At 40.8% G+C, this 17,362-nt stretch overlaps 2 protein-coding genes across 3 annotated transcripts; both read left to right on the top strand.

The window, feature by feature from the left end:
- The first annotated feature begins 396 nt into the window (after positions 1-396).
- Positions 397-2,560, top strand: manbal (mannosidase beta like). Its single transcript, XM_030092007.1, has 3 exons — positions 397-542; positions 627-801; positions 2,112-2,560. Exons 2-3 carry the CDS (start codon positions 652-654, stop codon positions 2,220-2,222), a joined length of 261 nt encoding a protein of 86 aa, XP_029947867.1. The 5' UTR covers positions 397-542; positions 627-651; the 3' UTR covers positions 2,223-2,560.
- Positions 2,561-4,325: 1,765 nt separating this feature from the next.
- LOC115389194 (volume-regulated anion channel subunit LRRC8C) lies at positions 4,326-11,817 on the top strand. 2 transcript variants are annotated; one of them, XM_030092656.1, is made up of 3 exons: positions 4,326-4,374; positions 5,004-5,165; positions 6,708-11,817. In XM_030092656.1, the coding sequence occupies exons 2-3, from the start codon at positions 5,025-5,027 to the stop codon at positions 8,997-8,999; spliced, it is 2,433 nt and encodes an 810-aa protein (XP_029948516.1). In that variant the 5' UTR covers positions 4,326-4,374; positions 5,004-5,024; the 3' UTR covers positions 9,000-11,817. The 2 variants fall into 2 exon arrangements, with proteins under 2 accessions (XP_029948516.1, XP_029948517.1); XM_030092657.1 differs by lacking the exon at positions 4,326-4,374 and adding an exon at positions 4,409-4,599.
- Positions 11,818-17,362: the final 5,545 nt, after the last annotated feature.

Genomic DNA, 17,362 nt, shown 5'->3' with positions numbered 1-17,362 from the left:
AACCTGCAGAAAGCTCACACTGGAAAGCACCCGCTTGCTAGATTTCAGGCATGCAGTTTAAAGAATCGCAAACTTTGTGTTCCTGTATGTAACCTTGGTGCTTTAGTGATTGTTTTCATGATCAGTGAAAACTGTGTTCAAGACAATGCTTTTTTTTTTTTTTAGCTTAACTGGAATATTAGCGAGCCGACAGATACCTGACGTGTATTCTTCCTCTTCGAGTTGTCAAAATAAACCACGTCGAAGAGAAGTCCACTCTTGTTAAATATTAAACATTTAAAAGTGTACATACCGTTAAACGTCTGTGGTTTTCAAACTCCAGGCTGCGTTTCTCTCGGTCACCATTAGGGGGCGATACTTTTCTAACAAGCCACCGTCGACAGAGGAAGTGACGTCACTTCCGACGGATTTAATTTTTTTCACTCTTTTTGTGAAACTGTTGTCGTTTTTGTTTTAAGTATTACTTTGGTTTAGTCTCACGTTTTGACTGATTTCCTTCGCTCTGACTTTGAGGAGCACACACCGGCAACGATAACAACAAGGTGCGTCCCTTTTGTCATCTATTAACACAGCGAACCGACAGCAAATCGTCCTGGTTCTCAGATTTTACTGTAACTGTACTACAGGTCACTGAGAGATCCGAGCAGCGTCATGTCTGCAGAACTGGACCTGTCCCCTCCAGAGGTCCCCGAACCCACCTTTTTGGAAAGCATCCTCCGATATGGGTTGTTTTTAGGAGCCATCTTCCAGCTCATCTGCATCCTGGCTGTCATATTCCCCACGTCCAAGGGCCATGAGCAGGTAAGAGGTGATGAGGAGAAGCAGACATTGCAAAACATTGTAGTGTTTCTCTTATTTGTGTTTTACAGATATTTGACTGGATAAACAGCCTGAATTGGCTTTTTACCACCATATATGATTTAAATGTTGTGTGCTATTTATTTTTTATTACGTCAATCATTTTATTACCTTCATTCAAGAATTGGGCATAAAAGAAGTTCCTGTTCAGATTTTTTTGAGAACTGATTGGATGCAATCAATTTGTTTTGTGTACATGAATTTTAATTGATCAGACACAGAAAATAATCATCTTTGAAGGGGCCACTGATTAGATGGGAACTTTCCATAATTAAGACAATCCTTTGTTTGATGACTGATTCAGATTTATTTGACCCAAGTAGAAAAGATCTGCATGACTAAAAACAGAACACAAAAACAAAAGTTCTTGTACAGTGCTTCACATTTTTGTCCTGTAATTGCAGACATTCTATTAGCCACACCCATGAACATTTCCTCATATTCAGCATCAGACAACATACATTTTTTTCTTGCAGTTTCCTGGAAATGCAACACTAAATTCTGTATTGTAGCTTTTTTTCTTTTTTTAATATAAAGAAGACTGCCATTACAATTTTGTTGTGTGGTACAACTGACAATTGTATATCAATAAAATTGTTGAAGTCATCTTTAAGTTTTGCTTGAATGTTGTCCTCTCAGACAAGTCTTTAAAACAGACATCATCAAGTGCAGTTTCTTTGAGGACTGAGCGAACCAGGGCTGCTCTCACAGTCTCCATGCTAACAACTGTCAGGAGAGATTTATTTTTACACACAAGAAATTAAATCCAGTCTTTCATTACTCTATTCTGAGATGTTATCAGATGTGCTGATTCTTCTCCACAGCATGTCGCCATTTCATCTTTTACTGCAGCCTGTTGTCATTTTCTTCCCTGCCAGCACAATAACAAAGACTGAGCTGCCAGAACAAAGCCAAGTCCCTTCTGTCTGGTGTGCATGTATTTGGGAGTTTTATCACACCTCTGATTAAATGAAGCTGATTTTAAACAGCGTACCATTTGTGAAACGTTATAATGAATATGTTGATGGCATGTGCATCTTGCTTACCTCCTGTGCTCACTTCGTTCAATAAAACAAACAGTGTCCTTACAGGTTTACTGAGGACAAAAAGCACCTGTGTGATTGATTCATTCTCAAAAGCATTATGATCTCTTTTGGCTTTGGGGTTTTAGTTAGCATTTGTATACTTTTACACTCTTTTGAAACAAAGACAGAGCTTCTCTGTTGAATGTCTCATGTGTTTCTGCTTCACAGGAGGAGGCCGAGTCCACTGATGGTAAGACTGTGGAGCAGATGAAGAAGCCAAAAGGACCAGTGCCTCAAATTCGACAGAAACCAAAGAAAGAGAGCAAGAAGAAGCGATAACGCTTTGCTTGTGTGGGGGAGTGGAACCCCAGGGGACTCTGTGGAAGTGGGAGAGTTTGGATTGCAGAAAGCAACATTTCAGTTTATCACTATTGGTACATGAAACAATATCATCATGCAACAATAAATTAGATCAGTTACATTTGAAACCCGACAGAATGACCTTTTACTGTGTGTTGCTAACTTTCAACACAGTGTTTAAAATGGTATGACATTTATTCTCTTTTTTAAATACAGCTGTGTGTTTTGTTATGTTTATTTTGAATGTATTCCTTTTTATATATCTGTATGATTGATCATGCTTCATTCAGATGAAAACGGACAAATAAAAACATGTCATTTACCTTTGCTCCTTGGATTCTTCAGATTTTCAGTGTGGTTTAAATAGAATATTGTCATGTTATCATATCTTGTCTATTTATATCCAAATAACTGAATGCCTGAAAACTTCCCCTTTATTGCTAAAGATAGCACTTTGCAGAACTTCAGTATTGTTTCACAGTGAGTAATGCTGTTCTGATTAATACTTCCTCTTTTGTTAACATTTTGAAACCATACACATGCAGATCACAGAGAGGTCGACAGTAAAAAGTCAATCAGACAGTAAGCCATCTGAAAAGTCTGTGAAAAATCCTTGAAAATGTAAAAAGTCTCCTCAAGTAAACTACAAATACACTTTCAGTGTGATATTGCATCATGAGCGTACATCAAATCCTCTTTGTCTGGAAATAGTCATGTTTTCTAAATCAGTTCACAGCACCGATGGCTTGAGGGAAGAAGTTATTGCAGACCGCACAGATCCTCTGATGCTCCCATGAACAGGACAAAAGTGTGAAATGGGTAATGAGAGTTGTGCTTTCTTCAACTATTATAATGGAGGCCTTGCCATTGATCCAACTCCATTCATAATGCCTATATCACTGTCATAATCTAAAACAAAAAACACCTAATATATGCAAAACGCTACACACTTTTCCAAATGTACTTTTTATCCTGAGGAGTGATGCAGGAGATGGAATAGGTAAAATGTATTCTGCAATCCGTCTGAGTTAATAAATGGAGACAGAGTATTTGCACACAGATTCACCCATATGTTTGCCGCGTTCCAATAACAATTTTGAATTCATAAGTAAATCAAAGGTATCACAAGCATAAGTATCTTAAATCTGTTCAAAGAAAAATGAAAACGAATCAATCAAACTTAATGACATATGAGCAAAGCCTTTGTCGCTTCCTCTCATTTTTTTATGCAAAATTTCATAGCAGATGTGGCCACTGGGAGGCGCCATGGCTCAGCAACTAAATCTGCTTTTAAGTATTTCAAGTGTTAGACTTCCAGAAATGTCATTCTCAAGTATGTTTTTTTTTTTTTTTTTTTTTTTTTTTTTTTTTTTTTTGCTTTCAGTGAGTTTAAAGTTGCTGCCAGCCTGCCATGAATCGACCACCCATGATAGCTGCTGCTCACACATCTCATTTCCTGACAGGTGGCCATGAGAGACCCTTATTATTATTATTATCCAGGAGGAAAAGGTCTCTGATTATGTGGACTTAAATCAGTATGAAGCCTAATCCAGCAAAGAGAGGCCAGACAGCCCAGGGAGCAAAAAAATACTTTTGTAGGGGAAAATTGATCTGTAAAGTCTGTTTCCGACAGGAAAGATTATTTTGATGTACTTCAGAAGAATATATTTGCTTTTATTAAACCGTTACTTGAATATGAAATAATTAATGTCAAAAATTAATTGAAAGATAAGGGTAAAATTGGTTGTATGAAATATTTATGAGGTATTTTGTTTCTCTCTTGGATCAATAAAGTATTTTACATTTTATTCTATTTTTCCATATTCTAATTTAAATGGATGCTGTTTCTTTCTCTCTCGAGATTTATGACCTGAAGTAGAGAATAAAAAAAAAAAAAAACACTTGTTGCATTTCATTTTTAACGCATATTAAATAAGCTTCAGAGGATGAATCTGTTGCGTTTCTGTTTTGTCGCCACTTTTCTCTTGACTGGCACTTTATTGTGAAAGTCTGTCCCGGATGTCTCGTTCCATTCCTCTCCGCCTTCACTCCGGTGAGCGCGTCCCATTCCTGATGAGGAAACCCTGCCGCCTCTGGCCGGACCGGACTGCAGCGCGGCGCACAGACGCAGGTAGGAGAAACTCACCTGTCCCATGCCGGTTTTTCTACTTTGTTTCTTTCTTCAATGTTTCTGCTGAAAACAAGCTATTTCTCAGACTTTTTAAAAGTTGATTTATTATTCTTTCCAGGTTTATTGCGAACCTGTCGTTTGTAAAGTTGATGTGACTTTACCAAGTGCAGAAGTTTCTATAATTAGAAGAAAAAAGGAATTTGAAACTGGGAAAACAAACTAAAGGTTTGAGACAGTGTTTTGCTCAGGTTTAAGACATATTTGAAAAATTTCAAAAACAACTTTAAATGATAGCTTTTGATACACTTGTGCTTTTAAAGGATTTGTGTGTTTGTCGGTTTTGTCAACATTTAACATGTAATAACGTGTATCTAAAACACTGCTTGGAAGTTCCCACCACGCTGTTTTGGGAGAGTCACTTTTGTTGTCAGACAAGTTTATCCACTTTGAGTGCAGACTGCTCAGCCAGCCACAGCCACAGATACCTACAGCTTGTCCTCAGTTGTCTTTACCATGAAATCAGTATTTCATTAACAGACTGTATTTTGTGTGTCATGTAACTTTAAAACCTGTTTCCAGGAGGTCCCTGTGAGACAGCACTGTGTTCAAAGCTTCTTTTCTTCCGCCAGCGAGCAGCAGCAGCAGCCAGGATGATCCCAGTGGGTGAATTCAGAAACTTGGCCTCAGAGCAGCGGGAGAAGTATCGGGTCCTCAAGCCATGGTGGGATGTTTTCTCCGAATACCTGTGCATTGCTATGCTCATGCTTGGAGTCTTTGGCTGCACCTTGCAGGTGAGGCGTGTTCAGACCAGCCCCTCCATGGTCATAGGTTTGTCAAAACAGTCCCTTTTGTCTCTACTTTGACATATCAGGGTAAATTGTAGTCGTATTTTGTTCCTATCCTCTTCTCCTACTTGAAAGGTGCAACAATTCTGACAACTCAGGCCAAAATGCAGACATTATAGTTGAACTAGCTTGTTTCCTCTGACCCACTTATTGCTCATTTCAGATCACTAACATGCTGCATAATGTGCCCCCCTCCACCTGATTATCATTTCTGTGTCACATTAAAATAGCACAGAAGAAAAGAAAAAGACTCTTTCTGAAATCGGTGATAATAACTTTCTTATTCTGCTTCTTGGTCGCTTCTTTAGCAGCACTGTGTAAACAGAACCTGAACACCAAAGGCTGAACACATCGCAGGTGTTAGCAAGTAGTTCAAAGCAAGAACATGTGATAGTGTTTTACAGATGTTAAAGCAACAAAATCAGCTCATTATGGTAACTCGTACAACTCTAGAGACTTAACAGAGGTGCATAAAAACTGAAACATGAGAGGATAAGTAAACTGGACTGGAGGTTCTGAACCTTGAAGGCACTGAAACATTATCTGGATCAAGAGTGTGATTGAACCTTCAACAGATAAAAACGTACACAGCAATCTAAGACATTTCACATATTTCAGGGGGGAGAAAGAGTCAGTTAGAGAACATTCTGGCACATCCACTCATGGATTTGATGAATATATGTACCTACTCAATGAAAGTAAAGAACTGCAGTTATGTGATAACGCTGAAATATAAAGTTGTGTGTCATCTGGATCAGTATGATAGGAGACGCTGCGATGTTCCATGGCATTCCATAACTGGTGTGATCAAAACCAAGACGGAAATGCATCAAAAAACATAATACTGATAAGTTTGTGTCCAATCAAACAGAAACAGATTATTCGCCCTCTTCTGATTGTCTGAGGCAGATTGAACTTCACTTCTCAGACACTACACGTGTAGTTTGATTACAATATTTTTGCACTATGTAAGTGTTATCTAAAATGTACTACATAGATTTCTACAGCAACTGTAGCTTGTTGAAACTATCAAAACTGATTGAATAAATTTACTCTTGAGGGGTGATTGAACGTATATGTGACATTTCAGATAGTAAGCAGTAGTAGTCACAGCCCCAAAAAGTCAGAAATGCATTGCATGTGGTTTGTCTTATAATCCTCAAGGAACGATGGGTTCTTAAGTGCTTCTTAAGTTACTGTTATCTGAACTGATAAAAACAAAATGTCATTTTGGTTTTGAACACAAGGCTCAAAATGTAGGAGTTTCTCATGTTTCAATTAAGTGACTATAAGACTTAACTTGAAGTACCTTGGTCCGTCAGTGTTGTGCAGAAATTGCTTATAACTCACGTCACTGTCATGTTCAACAGTGCTTTATTGTCATGTTTCAGATTCACTCCATACAAACTAATATCACAGAGTTCTTTATGATTTCAGAAAAATCCATCGTCTTATGTTATTTTTCTACCTTCTTTCATTTATCCACAGCTCACCCAAGACAAGATTGCATGCGTGCCTAGCCCCTTCACCAGCTCCACCCCTGAGGCGATAGACTGCAGTCACATCCGTAACTACAGAATCAACGAGACGGGCCAACACTCACTTTCCACGCCCGTGAGCCCCATCATCCGGGAGGTCTTCGGTCGCAAAAACAATCTGGACATTCACCAGTATGTGTTTGTCAACCACTATTGCTACGAGAGGTTCGTTCACTGGTATGCCAAGTTCTTCCCATACCTGGTTGTGATCCACACTATGATCTTCATGGTAGCAAGCAGCTTCTGGTTCAAGTTCCCGGGGACTTCTTCTAAAATTGACCTCTTCGTCACCATTCTGGTTAAATGTTTTGACTCACCCTGGACCACCAGGGCCCTGAGTGAAGTTTCTGAGGAGAGAGGGGAGGAGAAGCTTGTGAGTTTGCGTAGAAACACCATATCGAAGGATCCCACCGAACGGCGACCGAATGAGGAGGAGACTGTAGGGCTGCTCCTTCGCTCCTCCTCTGTCAAGTCTAACCCAGAGAAGAAAAGCCCAGAGCCTCAGTCTACTCTTTCTGTATTGGATAAGAAGGAAGGAGAGCAGGCCAAAGCTCTTTTTGAGAAAGTAAAGAAATTTCGGACTCATGTGGAGGAGGCAAGCCTCCTGCACCGCATGTATGTCTTACAAACATCATTGAAAGTCTTTAAGTTCATATTAATTATGATCTATACTGCTTTTCTGGTGCAACACATCGAGATAGTTGTGCGCTGTTATGTCCCTCCTGATATCACTGGTTTTGACATCTATTGCTGTAACCACAACAGAGCCAATCTTTTTTCCAAGCTTGCTTACTGCTATTTCTGCTTTGTGGGAGTATACGGACTTCTGTGCATCTACACCCTTTACTGGCTGTTTCATCGACCTCTGAAGGAGTACTCCTTTGATCACGTCAGGCTGGAGACGGGCATAAACGACATACCGGACGTAAAGAATGATTTTGCGTTCCTCTTCCACCTTGTGGACCAATACGATGCTCTCTACTCTAAGAGATTTGCTGTCTTCCTTTCTGAGGTCAGTGAGAGCCGCCTCCATCAGCTTAATCTCAACCATGAATGGACTGCCAAAAAGCTGCGCGGCCGTCTGGCGAAGAACTCCAGTGACCGACTGGAGCTGCACCTGCTAATGCTGCCAGGGCTTCCTGACACAGTCTTTGACATTGCAGAAATGGAATCTCTCAAACTGGAACAAGTTAATAATGTAACCATCCCACCCAGTATAGCAAAGTTAGACTCTCTGCAGGAGTTGTCGCTGGTGTATTGCCCTGCAAAGCTCCAGCTGCCCGCACTGAACCACCTCAAGCAAAGACTGAAGATTTTACGTGTAGCTTTCGAAAATGCTGAGGACTTGCCTGTGTGGATGTACACTTTAAATGGCCTTGAGGAGTTGCACCTGAATGGCCCCCTGGCCAATGAGATGTCCAAGAGTGGCAGCCTGGACTCTCTCCGGGAACTTCGAGCATTGAGGGTCCTCACTCTCCGCTCTAATCTTTCAAAGATCCCCCCTACTTTAGCAGATGTTGCGTTACAACTGCAGCGACTGTACATCCACAACGAGGGAGTCAAGCTCCAAGCGTTCAGCATCCTGAAGAAGCTAATCAATCTATGTTCACTGGAGGTTGTGGGCTGTGAGTTGGAACGCATCCCAAGCGCCGTCTTCAGCCTGAGCAATCTGCAGGAGTTGGACCTGAAGGAAAACAAACTGACCACGGTGGAGGAGATTCTGAGCCTGCAGCACTGCCAGCGCTTAGTGACACTCCGGCTGTGGCACAACAAAATCACTTACATCCCTGACCACATCAGTAAGCTGCACGCACTGGAGACACTGGACATCAGCTGGAACAAGATATGGAAGCTCCCTTCCCGACTGTTCTACTGCACCAAACTCAGGCACCTGGATCTCTCCCACAATCAGATCACCAATCTCCCTCCTGAAATTGGCATCCTGCAGGGCCTTCAGTTCTTTTCTGCTGCATTCAACTCCATAGAAACTCTGCCAGATGAGCTCTTCTCCTGTAAAAGGCTAAAAACACTGGTTCTCAGTAACAACCGCTTGTCATACATTAACTCCAGAGTGGCCAGCCTGGCCCAACTGGTTCGTCTGGATATTAAAGGCAATCCCCTGGAGTCTCTTCCTCTGGAGATAATGGACTGTCCCCTGCTGACTCGCAGTGGATTGATAGTGGAGGACAGTCTGCTGGATCTGCTGCCATCGGATGCACTAAACAACTTGGCTCAAGCCTGAGTCTCTCGGGTGGACATTTGTAATGGGAGTGCCTTATGTTAGTATCTGAAAGTGAAATATTAACACATGAAAACCTATGCATGTGTTAATCAGTGTTTTTCGCTTACATGGAAAAAGTTTTTTTTTTTTTTTTTCACAGAAGACAAGATCCAAGAAATGGATTCAAGAAGTTTATTGAAAAGAAAGAAGGATTTTTGGGAAGCAGTTCCACTGTCAGGTTAATCTTCACCATAAAACACTCCCACTCTATTATCTAAACGTGATTCATCTATTTTTATGCGGGACCTGCATTACCACAAGACCAAAACATGCACTGTCACTGGGAACAAGAAGGCACTGGGTCAGATAGTTAATACAGTGTATTACAGTTTTGTTAGATGACAAGGAATGAAATCAGGAGCTTTGTTTTTGGACAATAGTTTTAAATTTGGAGAAGAGTTTAGGCTGCAAAATAAAGTACCTTTACCACGAAAATCTGTAGCCCACCCAGATATTTGTTTCTCGCTGTATTTGATAGGCATTCAACTGGTCCCTGTTTCTGAAGGTGAAAACAGTATCCTCTAAAACATGCTCAGATTACATGTGACCTCAGAAAAGTATGCCAGTGTTGCACCAGGACTTCATGGGTTTACAGATTAACAATCAAGGTGGGATTTTTATGAGAAGAGTCATAAAATGTGTGCTGAATTTTTGGTTTGAAACAATGACTTGTTCATAATTATGCATATTTAAATGCATTTTTTTCATGTATGTTTTAATTTCTGGATTGTAAATATCTTCACATTGTGTTATTATCAGCATTTTTACTCAGACTCGACTTTTGTTTTCTGACCAATTTGTGCTGTATCCTGTTGAACAGGTTGATAGAGCATGAATGAAGAAGTGTTTCCCACAGTGTGGCGGCTCATGTTGCTCCCTTTCAGGCTCCAAACAGGCCTTGGCGGGGGACAAAGTCTTTCAGTAGCAGCATAAAAGCTGTTCATCTCTCTGTTTACGTTTTCGCTCCGGCAAGAATTATCTGGATTCATGTGATTATGAATCAGACAAAAGTAAACTGACTGTGATGTTTAGTGTGCACAACAGAATACCATAGTTAATTGTCTGCCATGAGAAAACGAAAAAGAAAATGTTTTGTGTGGTTCAGGCCCAGCTCTTTTTTTAACTTTCTTTTTGGGAACAAATCACTGACTTCTCTAAAGTGTAAAACATGTTTTTTGCTCTGTTTTCTGGTAATTTATAAGCAGAATTCAATTTTTTTAAAGGGGTAGGGGGTAGTATGAGGGACCTGAAAAAGAAAGAAATGTTTCAAACTGTAATTAATAAACCTAAATCCCCAAATTGATTGCTTTTTTTATGTTGGACACTATTTATATGTAGTCATAGTATGCTGTTGAGGTGATAAGCAAAAAAAAAACATTGAAACTGGAGCTTATTACTTACTAACAGGAGTCACTTTTACCTGGGAATTCTTTGTTCCAGTTACCTTAACAAACAGATGCTTTCGGAATTCTTTTGCACTTCCTCCCTCTCGGATTGTTTTGGCCTTGAACTCAGACTCATAATAAACCTGAAACTCCTTCCAGTAGTCAGTTGGAACTGCAGTGTGGTCATGTCCAGGCCTGCAGCAGATCCTGTCAGTCAGTGTACAAACGTACCTTTGTAGTATTCGAGCAGGCACCGAAGACGGGCCCTGGAGTCAAACATGTCGCCTCCCATAGTCTAGATTTATCTGAGAAGAATTTAGCCATTAGAGGAAGAGTGAAGAATTTGCATGGCAGAATTTACAGTCAGAGCTACTGTAATAGCACTTGGTCAATCATTTTCTTGTTCCGTGTCTTCAGAGTCATGATGGCAGTCAGATGTGTCACCGGTATTTATTCGTTCGCCAGGCTGAGCAACGAAATAAGATAAGATAAACTTTTATGAGAAATTTGCAGTGTCACAACAACATGTCGACAGTCACACAGAGAAAGCTACAAACTTTAGCAATAAAAAATACAGTGTGTATAAAAAGTATAAACACAAGCTGAGCTACCTGAATTTTGCTCTACTGCACCTCCATTTAAAAATAGATATTAAACTCAATTACTGTACTGGGAGAATTGAGTGTTTGTTGCACAGTTCGAGGAGCAGTGTTGATTGATTGTACAGTCTGACAGCAGCTGGAAAGAAATACCTGCAGTATCTCTCCTTCCCACCTTTTCAATAACACAGCCTGAAGTCACTGCAGGAGCTCTGCAGAGATGCTATTGTGTCCTACATGGGTTGTGAGTCATTGTCCATCATGGATGACAGACAGCTTGGCCATCATCCTTCTCTCTCTAACTACCTCCACTGAGTCGAGGGGCCACTCCAGGACGGAGCTGGCCTTCCTTATTAGGCTGTCAAATCTCTTTCTGCCTGTAGCAGATTACTCCATAAAAGATGGTTGATGCCACCACAGTATCATAAAACATCCTCAGGAGTGTCCCCTGTACTCTGAGAGACCTCAGCCTCCAGCTCTTTAGCTTTCCCTGCATTGATCCGAAGGCCAGTTTTGTTGGCACCGATCCACAAAGTCCTGCACGAGCTCCTTGTTTACTTCCTGTCATCCTCATCTACAATGAGGCCGACGGTCAACGATTCCAAGTTAAACTGAGTTTATACGGTGGCTGTAAAAGAAAGAGCATTTCACTTTAAAATCACTGGCTGTGTCCCACTGTCCCTCACACTAAGGGCTCTAACTTCGCAGACTGCGCCGAATCCGCCCGCTGTCAGCGGAGGGCAGAGTGTGCCGTCGGCGGATAAAGTCAACGGGGCGTGTCCAGAAAATTGTCCCAATTTCGTGAACCAGGCGCAGTCACGCCTCCATCCCGCCCACCGGCGCAGGTGGCGCAAGAGAGAGGAGAGAAAGTGGGTTTAACCCAGCTGAGCGCAATTTGACCAATCAAATGAACACCTCTCCTTTTTTTCAAAGAAGGACACTGCTACATTAACATGATGAAATACATTTTATTTCCTGGCCTCAATACTAAACCATAGTGAAGCAACAATGTATATGACTGCATTTTGAAATAAATAATCTCTTGTAGAGCTTGGGGAGCCAGACAAATGAAATAAAAATGCAGACACCCTGCATTTAGCGGCTACATACAGACTTTGTAGGGAAAGGGAAAATCTGTTTTTATTTGTGTGCATCATAACTCTTAAAGATACATTTGGGAAAGCACAAAGAATTACAGGTGCCAATCACTCAGCGCAGCTGCACAGCGGAGCTGGGTGAGTCTACTTAGGACTGCTGGTTCAGTTGTCATCAGATCGATGTCCTCTGAAATGATTCCCTGTAATTCCTATCACACACATGGCATTCCGGCCATCCCAGACGAAGGATAATCATTTATGAGAGAATGGTGGCGACATCTGCTATCTGCTCCGTCCTCCGCTCTGCTTCACGTGTTGCCAGCATTCTTACCCCCCTCCAAAGGCCACTATGGTCAGCCAGGCTGTCATATGCAGTGTTTTTGTGCAGGAGCACACCAACAGGTTGCTTTTCTGTAATCTAATGCATTAGAAATTAAGGTAAAGAAACAAAATATTAAATCAAGTGGATCAGCAAAACGTCTGCCTCATATCTGCTTTATTAATGCCTAAAATCAGGTTTTAAAATGTATTGAACTTTTTACAGTGCGCATTTGCGCAGCGTACCTCTCATTCACACTCCGCGCACTCGTTTCCCTGATACACACGCACACACACGCCAACACACACAAAATAGTTGTATTATTAACTGTCAATAATAATCAAGAACATATTAAAATTAGTAAAATAAGTCTCCCCGTTTGCGCACCAGGACGGACACCTTCCCACACCGACCCGTCCTCACCCTGCTCATTTTATTCTGGGACTGCAGGCTCAACAGGACAAAGGTATTTATTCAGAAAATATGTTCGTTCTAAAATTAATTTTTGGAAACGAAAAATACATGGTTTGCTGTACTTTAATGGAGGATATAATATTTTACCTGAATCTGTAACTGGCACATCTGGAGACGCTGCAGTGCCCCTGCTGTCAATACCGTGTTCACTGTTGTGCTCAGATTTATTACATTAGTTTAAATAATAATAATAATAATAATAATAATTTTACACCATTTTATGTTATTATTATTTAGTTGTAAACTGACAGCAGCCTACAGTAATTCTCTACCTGGAGGTGACGCGTGAGCGCTTCCATGCGCCACTGCAGGTTCTACGCTGGACTGTACAGCAGCTGGAGGTCGGTCAGGTATTTTTGGGGCAGCACCATTATATTTGTTTCGCTGTTTGTCCCGCGACTGTTCTGACTCTGATTCAGAACATTCCTCCTCTTCACTCCAGTCAAGATCGCTGATGTCCGACACGTCTCCGCCATCCGATTCCCCCTCACTGACCTCCTGTATCATTGCTAAAGCTTCTTCCACCTTATATCTCTTATTTATGCCTGTTTTTACTATCTTTCTTTTGGGATTTGCTTGATATTTTTGGTCATCTGTCTGATTGTCTGCTGTCAGAGCTAGCCCCCTGTTCAGATGCGCGCATGAACCAAAACAAATCAATCACAGAAGAAAAAAAAAGCCCCGTGAAGTGCATCATTTTAATCAGTCTAATAATAATAATAATAATAATAATAATAATAATAAATAAATAAATAAATAAATAAATAATAAGTCTCACAGACCACTGTTGGCCTTTGGAGGAATAAATGCTTTGTAATATTATCTGTGTTATTGTTAGGACCTTATTTGCTTCAGAAAAACATACAAGACACATATTTAGGAAAAGTCAAAGAATTAGAGGACAGGGGAATTATTTTTAACAGATTTATTTGAATTCTAAAAACCCAAATGGTCTGTCAGATTGTCTTGGATGTTCTAGTGCTAAAGAAGATAATAAAAACAATTATGTGGTTCATGAGTGATTGTGTGTATCTTTCATGACACTGACAAGCTGTCAGTGTCATTAGATCCTCCGCTCCCCAGCCTGCTCACACCTTCTGGAAACTATCACTGCGCCCAGCTGATTCTGTCGACCCCTCCCCCTGGTGCGCCGCCACGCCCATCTCGGTGCAAGTGCAGCGGACCTGCCAGACACCCTCTTCTGCGCCTGTCGAAAATAGGAATGCGCTGCCTCCGCCGCTGATCATCGCCAAGTTGCGCCGTCAAATTAGAGCCCTAAATGTTAATGCTGTGAGTATACATGACCGTTGTTTTGACATGTACTTAAAACAAACATGTTTCAAATGATTTTTTTTTTTTTTTTTGCAGATTGTTTTGGACTTGTTAAAGGTGCTGTAGGCAGGATTCCGCATCTCTGCCATCTTGTTTAGGGTTACCTAAGCAAGATGGCGATTTGACCCATCTAAGATGGCGATTTGAAACCCAGCACAGCCAATCCTGTCCTGTTTTCTCTGACATTACGCCCTTACGCAAGTTAAGCCCCTTCCACAAGAACGTGCGACTAACGCCCCTCGACCAATCACGGTTAGAGCCTCAGGGGCTCTTCTGATTGGTCAAAGATACCTGGAGCTGTCGAGATTCCTTTTCAGCTCAGAACAGAGACAGATGGAAACGCTGCGCCCTCGCGGTAGTGCAGTTATGCTACACTCCTAAAGGATTATCAATGGATACTCTAACATTTAACCCAAAGAAAACACAGAAAAATTGCATTGACGAGCAAAATCCTGCCTACAGCACCTTTAACTGTCAATAAGAATTTTATGTCCTGTCTTTTTTTGATCAAAAGCTAAGAACTCAGGCCTCATTTGGCAACTTAATAACTTTTTCATTGAATGTTTGATTTGTCTGTAAAATTGTCTTCAGTGATTCAGCGAAAGTTGACATCTCCCAGAGAATATTTGTTTTAGGAGCTATTTGTTGCATTTCTAACTGGAAGGTAAAGACTCTCAACGGAGATGTTATTGTAAGCATGAAGGCTGAAGCATTAAGGCACAGGTATGTGATAGACAAAAGCTGAAACAACAAGTGGAATAACAAAACAAACTTAAAGGGGTTATTTAAACTCTTCACATGAATGAAACTGGCAGGAATAAAACAATTAAACTTTACTGAGTAAGACCAAGGAATCAGACAGATAATGCAAATGGACTGACAAGGGCAAATTCAAGCCTTTAATCCACAGGAGGATGGGAAACCAGAAGCAGGTGTGACATGAGGGGCGGGATAAATCACCATGAGGGAGGAGCACAAACCCACAGGAACACACCGAGAAATAGGAGAAGGAGAGACAGGTGAGACACCAGGCGATCAGACAGAAATGAGACTAATCGGAAAAGTACTGACATAGGAGGAAGTGAAGCTCACATAGACATGATGAGAAAATAGAGCACAAAAATAAAACAAGAAACACAACGGAATCATAATTTCGAGAATCCCAAAAGAACACATGCAGTAGGGAAAACATAAAACATGGGAGATTAGACAAAAACATTTAGGAGGCTACTTCATTCAATGCAATAACATTTGAAGGATTTTGTAATGTGAGATTCTAGTGATTTTATGTATAACATGATGCAGTGAGTCACAGTTCTGAACACCATGATTCTCAAAGAAAGATTCATTCTAAAAATTCATTATAATTTTATCGAACCCCATTTTAAACTTGGAGCGGTTTTCATAGTTGAATTAAATGACTCCCAACTGAAGTTTAAACATTATGGGAGACTTAAAATTCCACTCACAATAGTGCTTGTAAAAGCTGATACAGACTATATATAATGTGACACTGTAGCATAAAGCATGCATGCCGAGGGTGCGTCCAGTACACATATTTCTCCTTTTGTTGGGTGGAACCAAAACCTTTCAATTTAAAGTCTTGATGAGACTTTATTATTCCTTTCCTTCATTTTCATCCTCATCCATCATCAAGCATTTGCAAAACCACTGAGTGAATGGACTCATACACATCATTTCTCGCTGCTGTTCAAACTCCTAACCTGCAGAACAAACAACTAGGAAGTGTTTAAACAGATAGCAGCAGCACACACACCCACATCCATGCTGAGTGAAGTCATTGAACGCCACCTAACGGCGGGGTGTGTGTGCACGTGTGTGTCACCAATACAGATTTAAAAAAAAGATTTGGCTGATTTGGAAAAAATAAAATTAAAAAATTCAAGTACAAAATCTATTTTTTCTCACTAAATATAAAGAACAAGACTACAGAATAGATAGATTATTTAAAACTCAAGACAGTATATCAAAAATAATGTTGGGAAAAGTAAAATACATTAGTATTTCTCAACAAAAAAAAGCCTCTTCATTTGAGCACTGTCCCGTCCTCCTCGCCCCCCTCCCCATGTCCACCCCCCAGGTTTGACATTTGTCCTCCCGGCCCAGCAGCAGCTGTCTGCCCGCTCCGGAAGGCAGCCGGCCGGGCTGGGTCTGTCTGCAGAGCCGCAGGCAGCAGCCAGGAGGCCGCAGCCTCAGGGCCGCCGACTTCTTCTACGGCCGCACGTCTAGAGCGCTGCTCACAGACAGCGCCACCTACCGCAAAAGTGTATAACTAATCAAAATAAATTCAGAGTATTTCTCTTTCCTTTTTGACGAAGCAAGCATGTATGCAGAGCCGGAGGATTTGTATTTTGTATTTATTCGTTCACTTTCAGGAGCGTACAGAGTATTCCGCACAAAATACTGTTTCATATCCAGCTGAAGATTCTATTTTATTTTATTTTATTTACAATTTAGTACTTATTACAACATCATATCTTGTATGGCGTGAAGTCAAGGTCGCAGCTTGTTTTGTCACGCCTGAGAATGTTGAGAAGACAGGCAAGCACATTTTAAAGGCTGTCTGCAAAAAGTGGGGCTCTGATGGCAGGAGAGATAATTTACTAAATGCATCACCTCTTCTCTGGTTGCGAATATCACATTCCCAAAAAAAGAAGCCAGATTTCATTAGCATTGTCTTCTCTGTTGAAAAAGACCATCGCCACGCCCAACCAGGTAGCCAACAGTCACAGGGTTTTCTACTGGTGTAAATTATATTTACACATGTTCAGTGGCTTTGTAAATTTCAGTCCAGCAGGTGTCACTGTTCACCAAATTCAGTCAGTATTTTGTTTGTATCCTGCTTTGATTTCAGACGTTCTCAATGTAATTTTACTTTGTGAGAGCTGTGGTTCCTCTCTGTCCAGTTTAACAGGCATATCAGAAGAAGACCTTTGACGAATCCTAGTAGAGTGTTTGTCACTGAGTACACTACTGTAAAAATTCAAAATCTTACCAAGTCTTGTTTTCAGTCAAAATGTCTCATCCTACATGTTTTAAGATAAATTCAAGATAGAGCTTGGAAAGATAGAGATTTAAAATTCTTATATCAAGGATC

This window comes from Salarias fasciatus, chromosome 5 (assembly GCF_902148845.1).
Source record: "Salarias fasciatus chromosome 5, fSalaFa1.1, whole genome shotgun sequence".
Taxonomy (NCBI): Eukaryota; Metazoa; Chordata; class Actinopteri; order Blenniiformes; family Blenniidae; genus Salarias; species Salarias fasciatus.
This window is presented reverse-complemented; position numbering and strand designations above follow the sequence as displayed.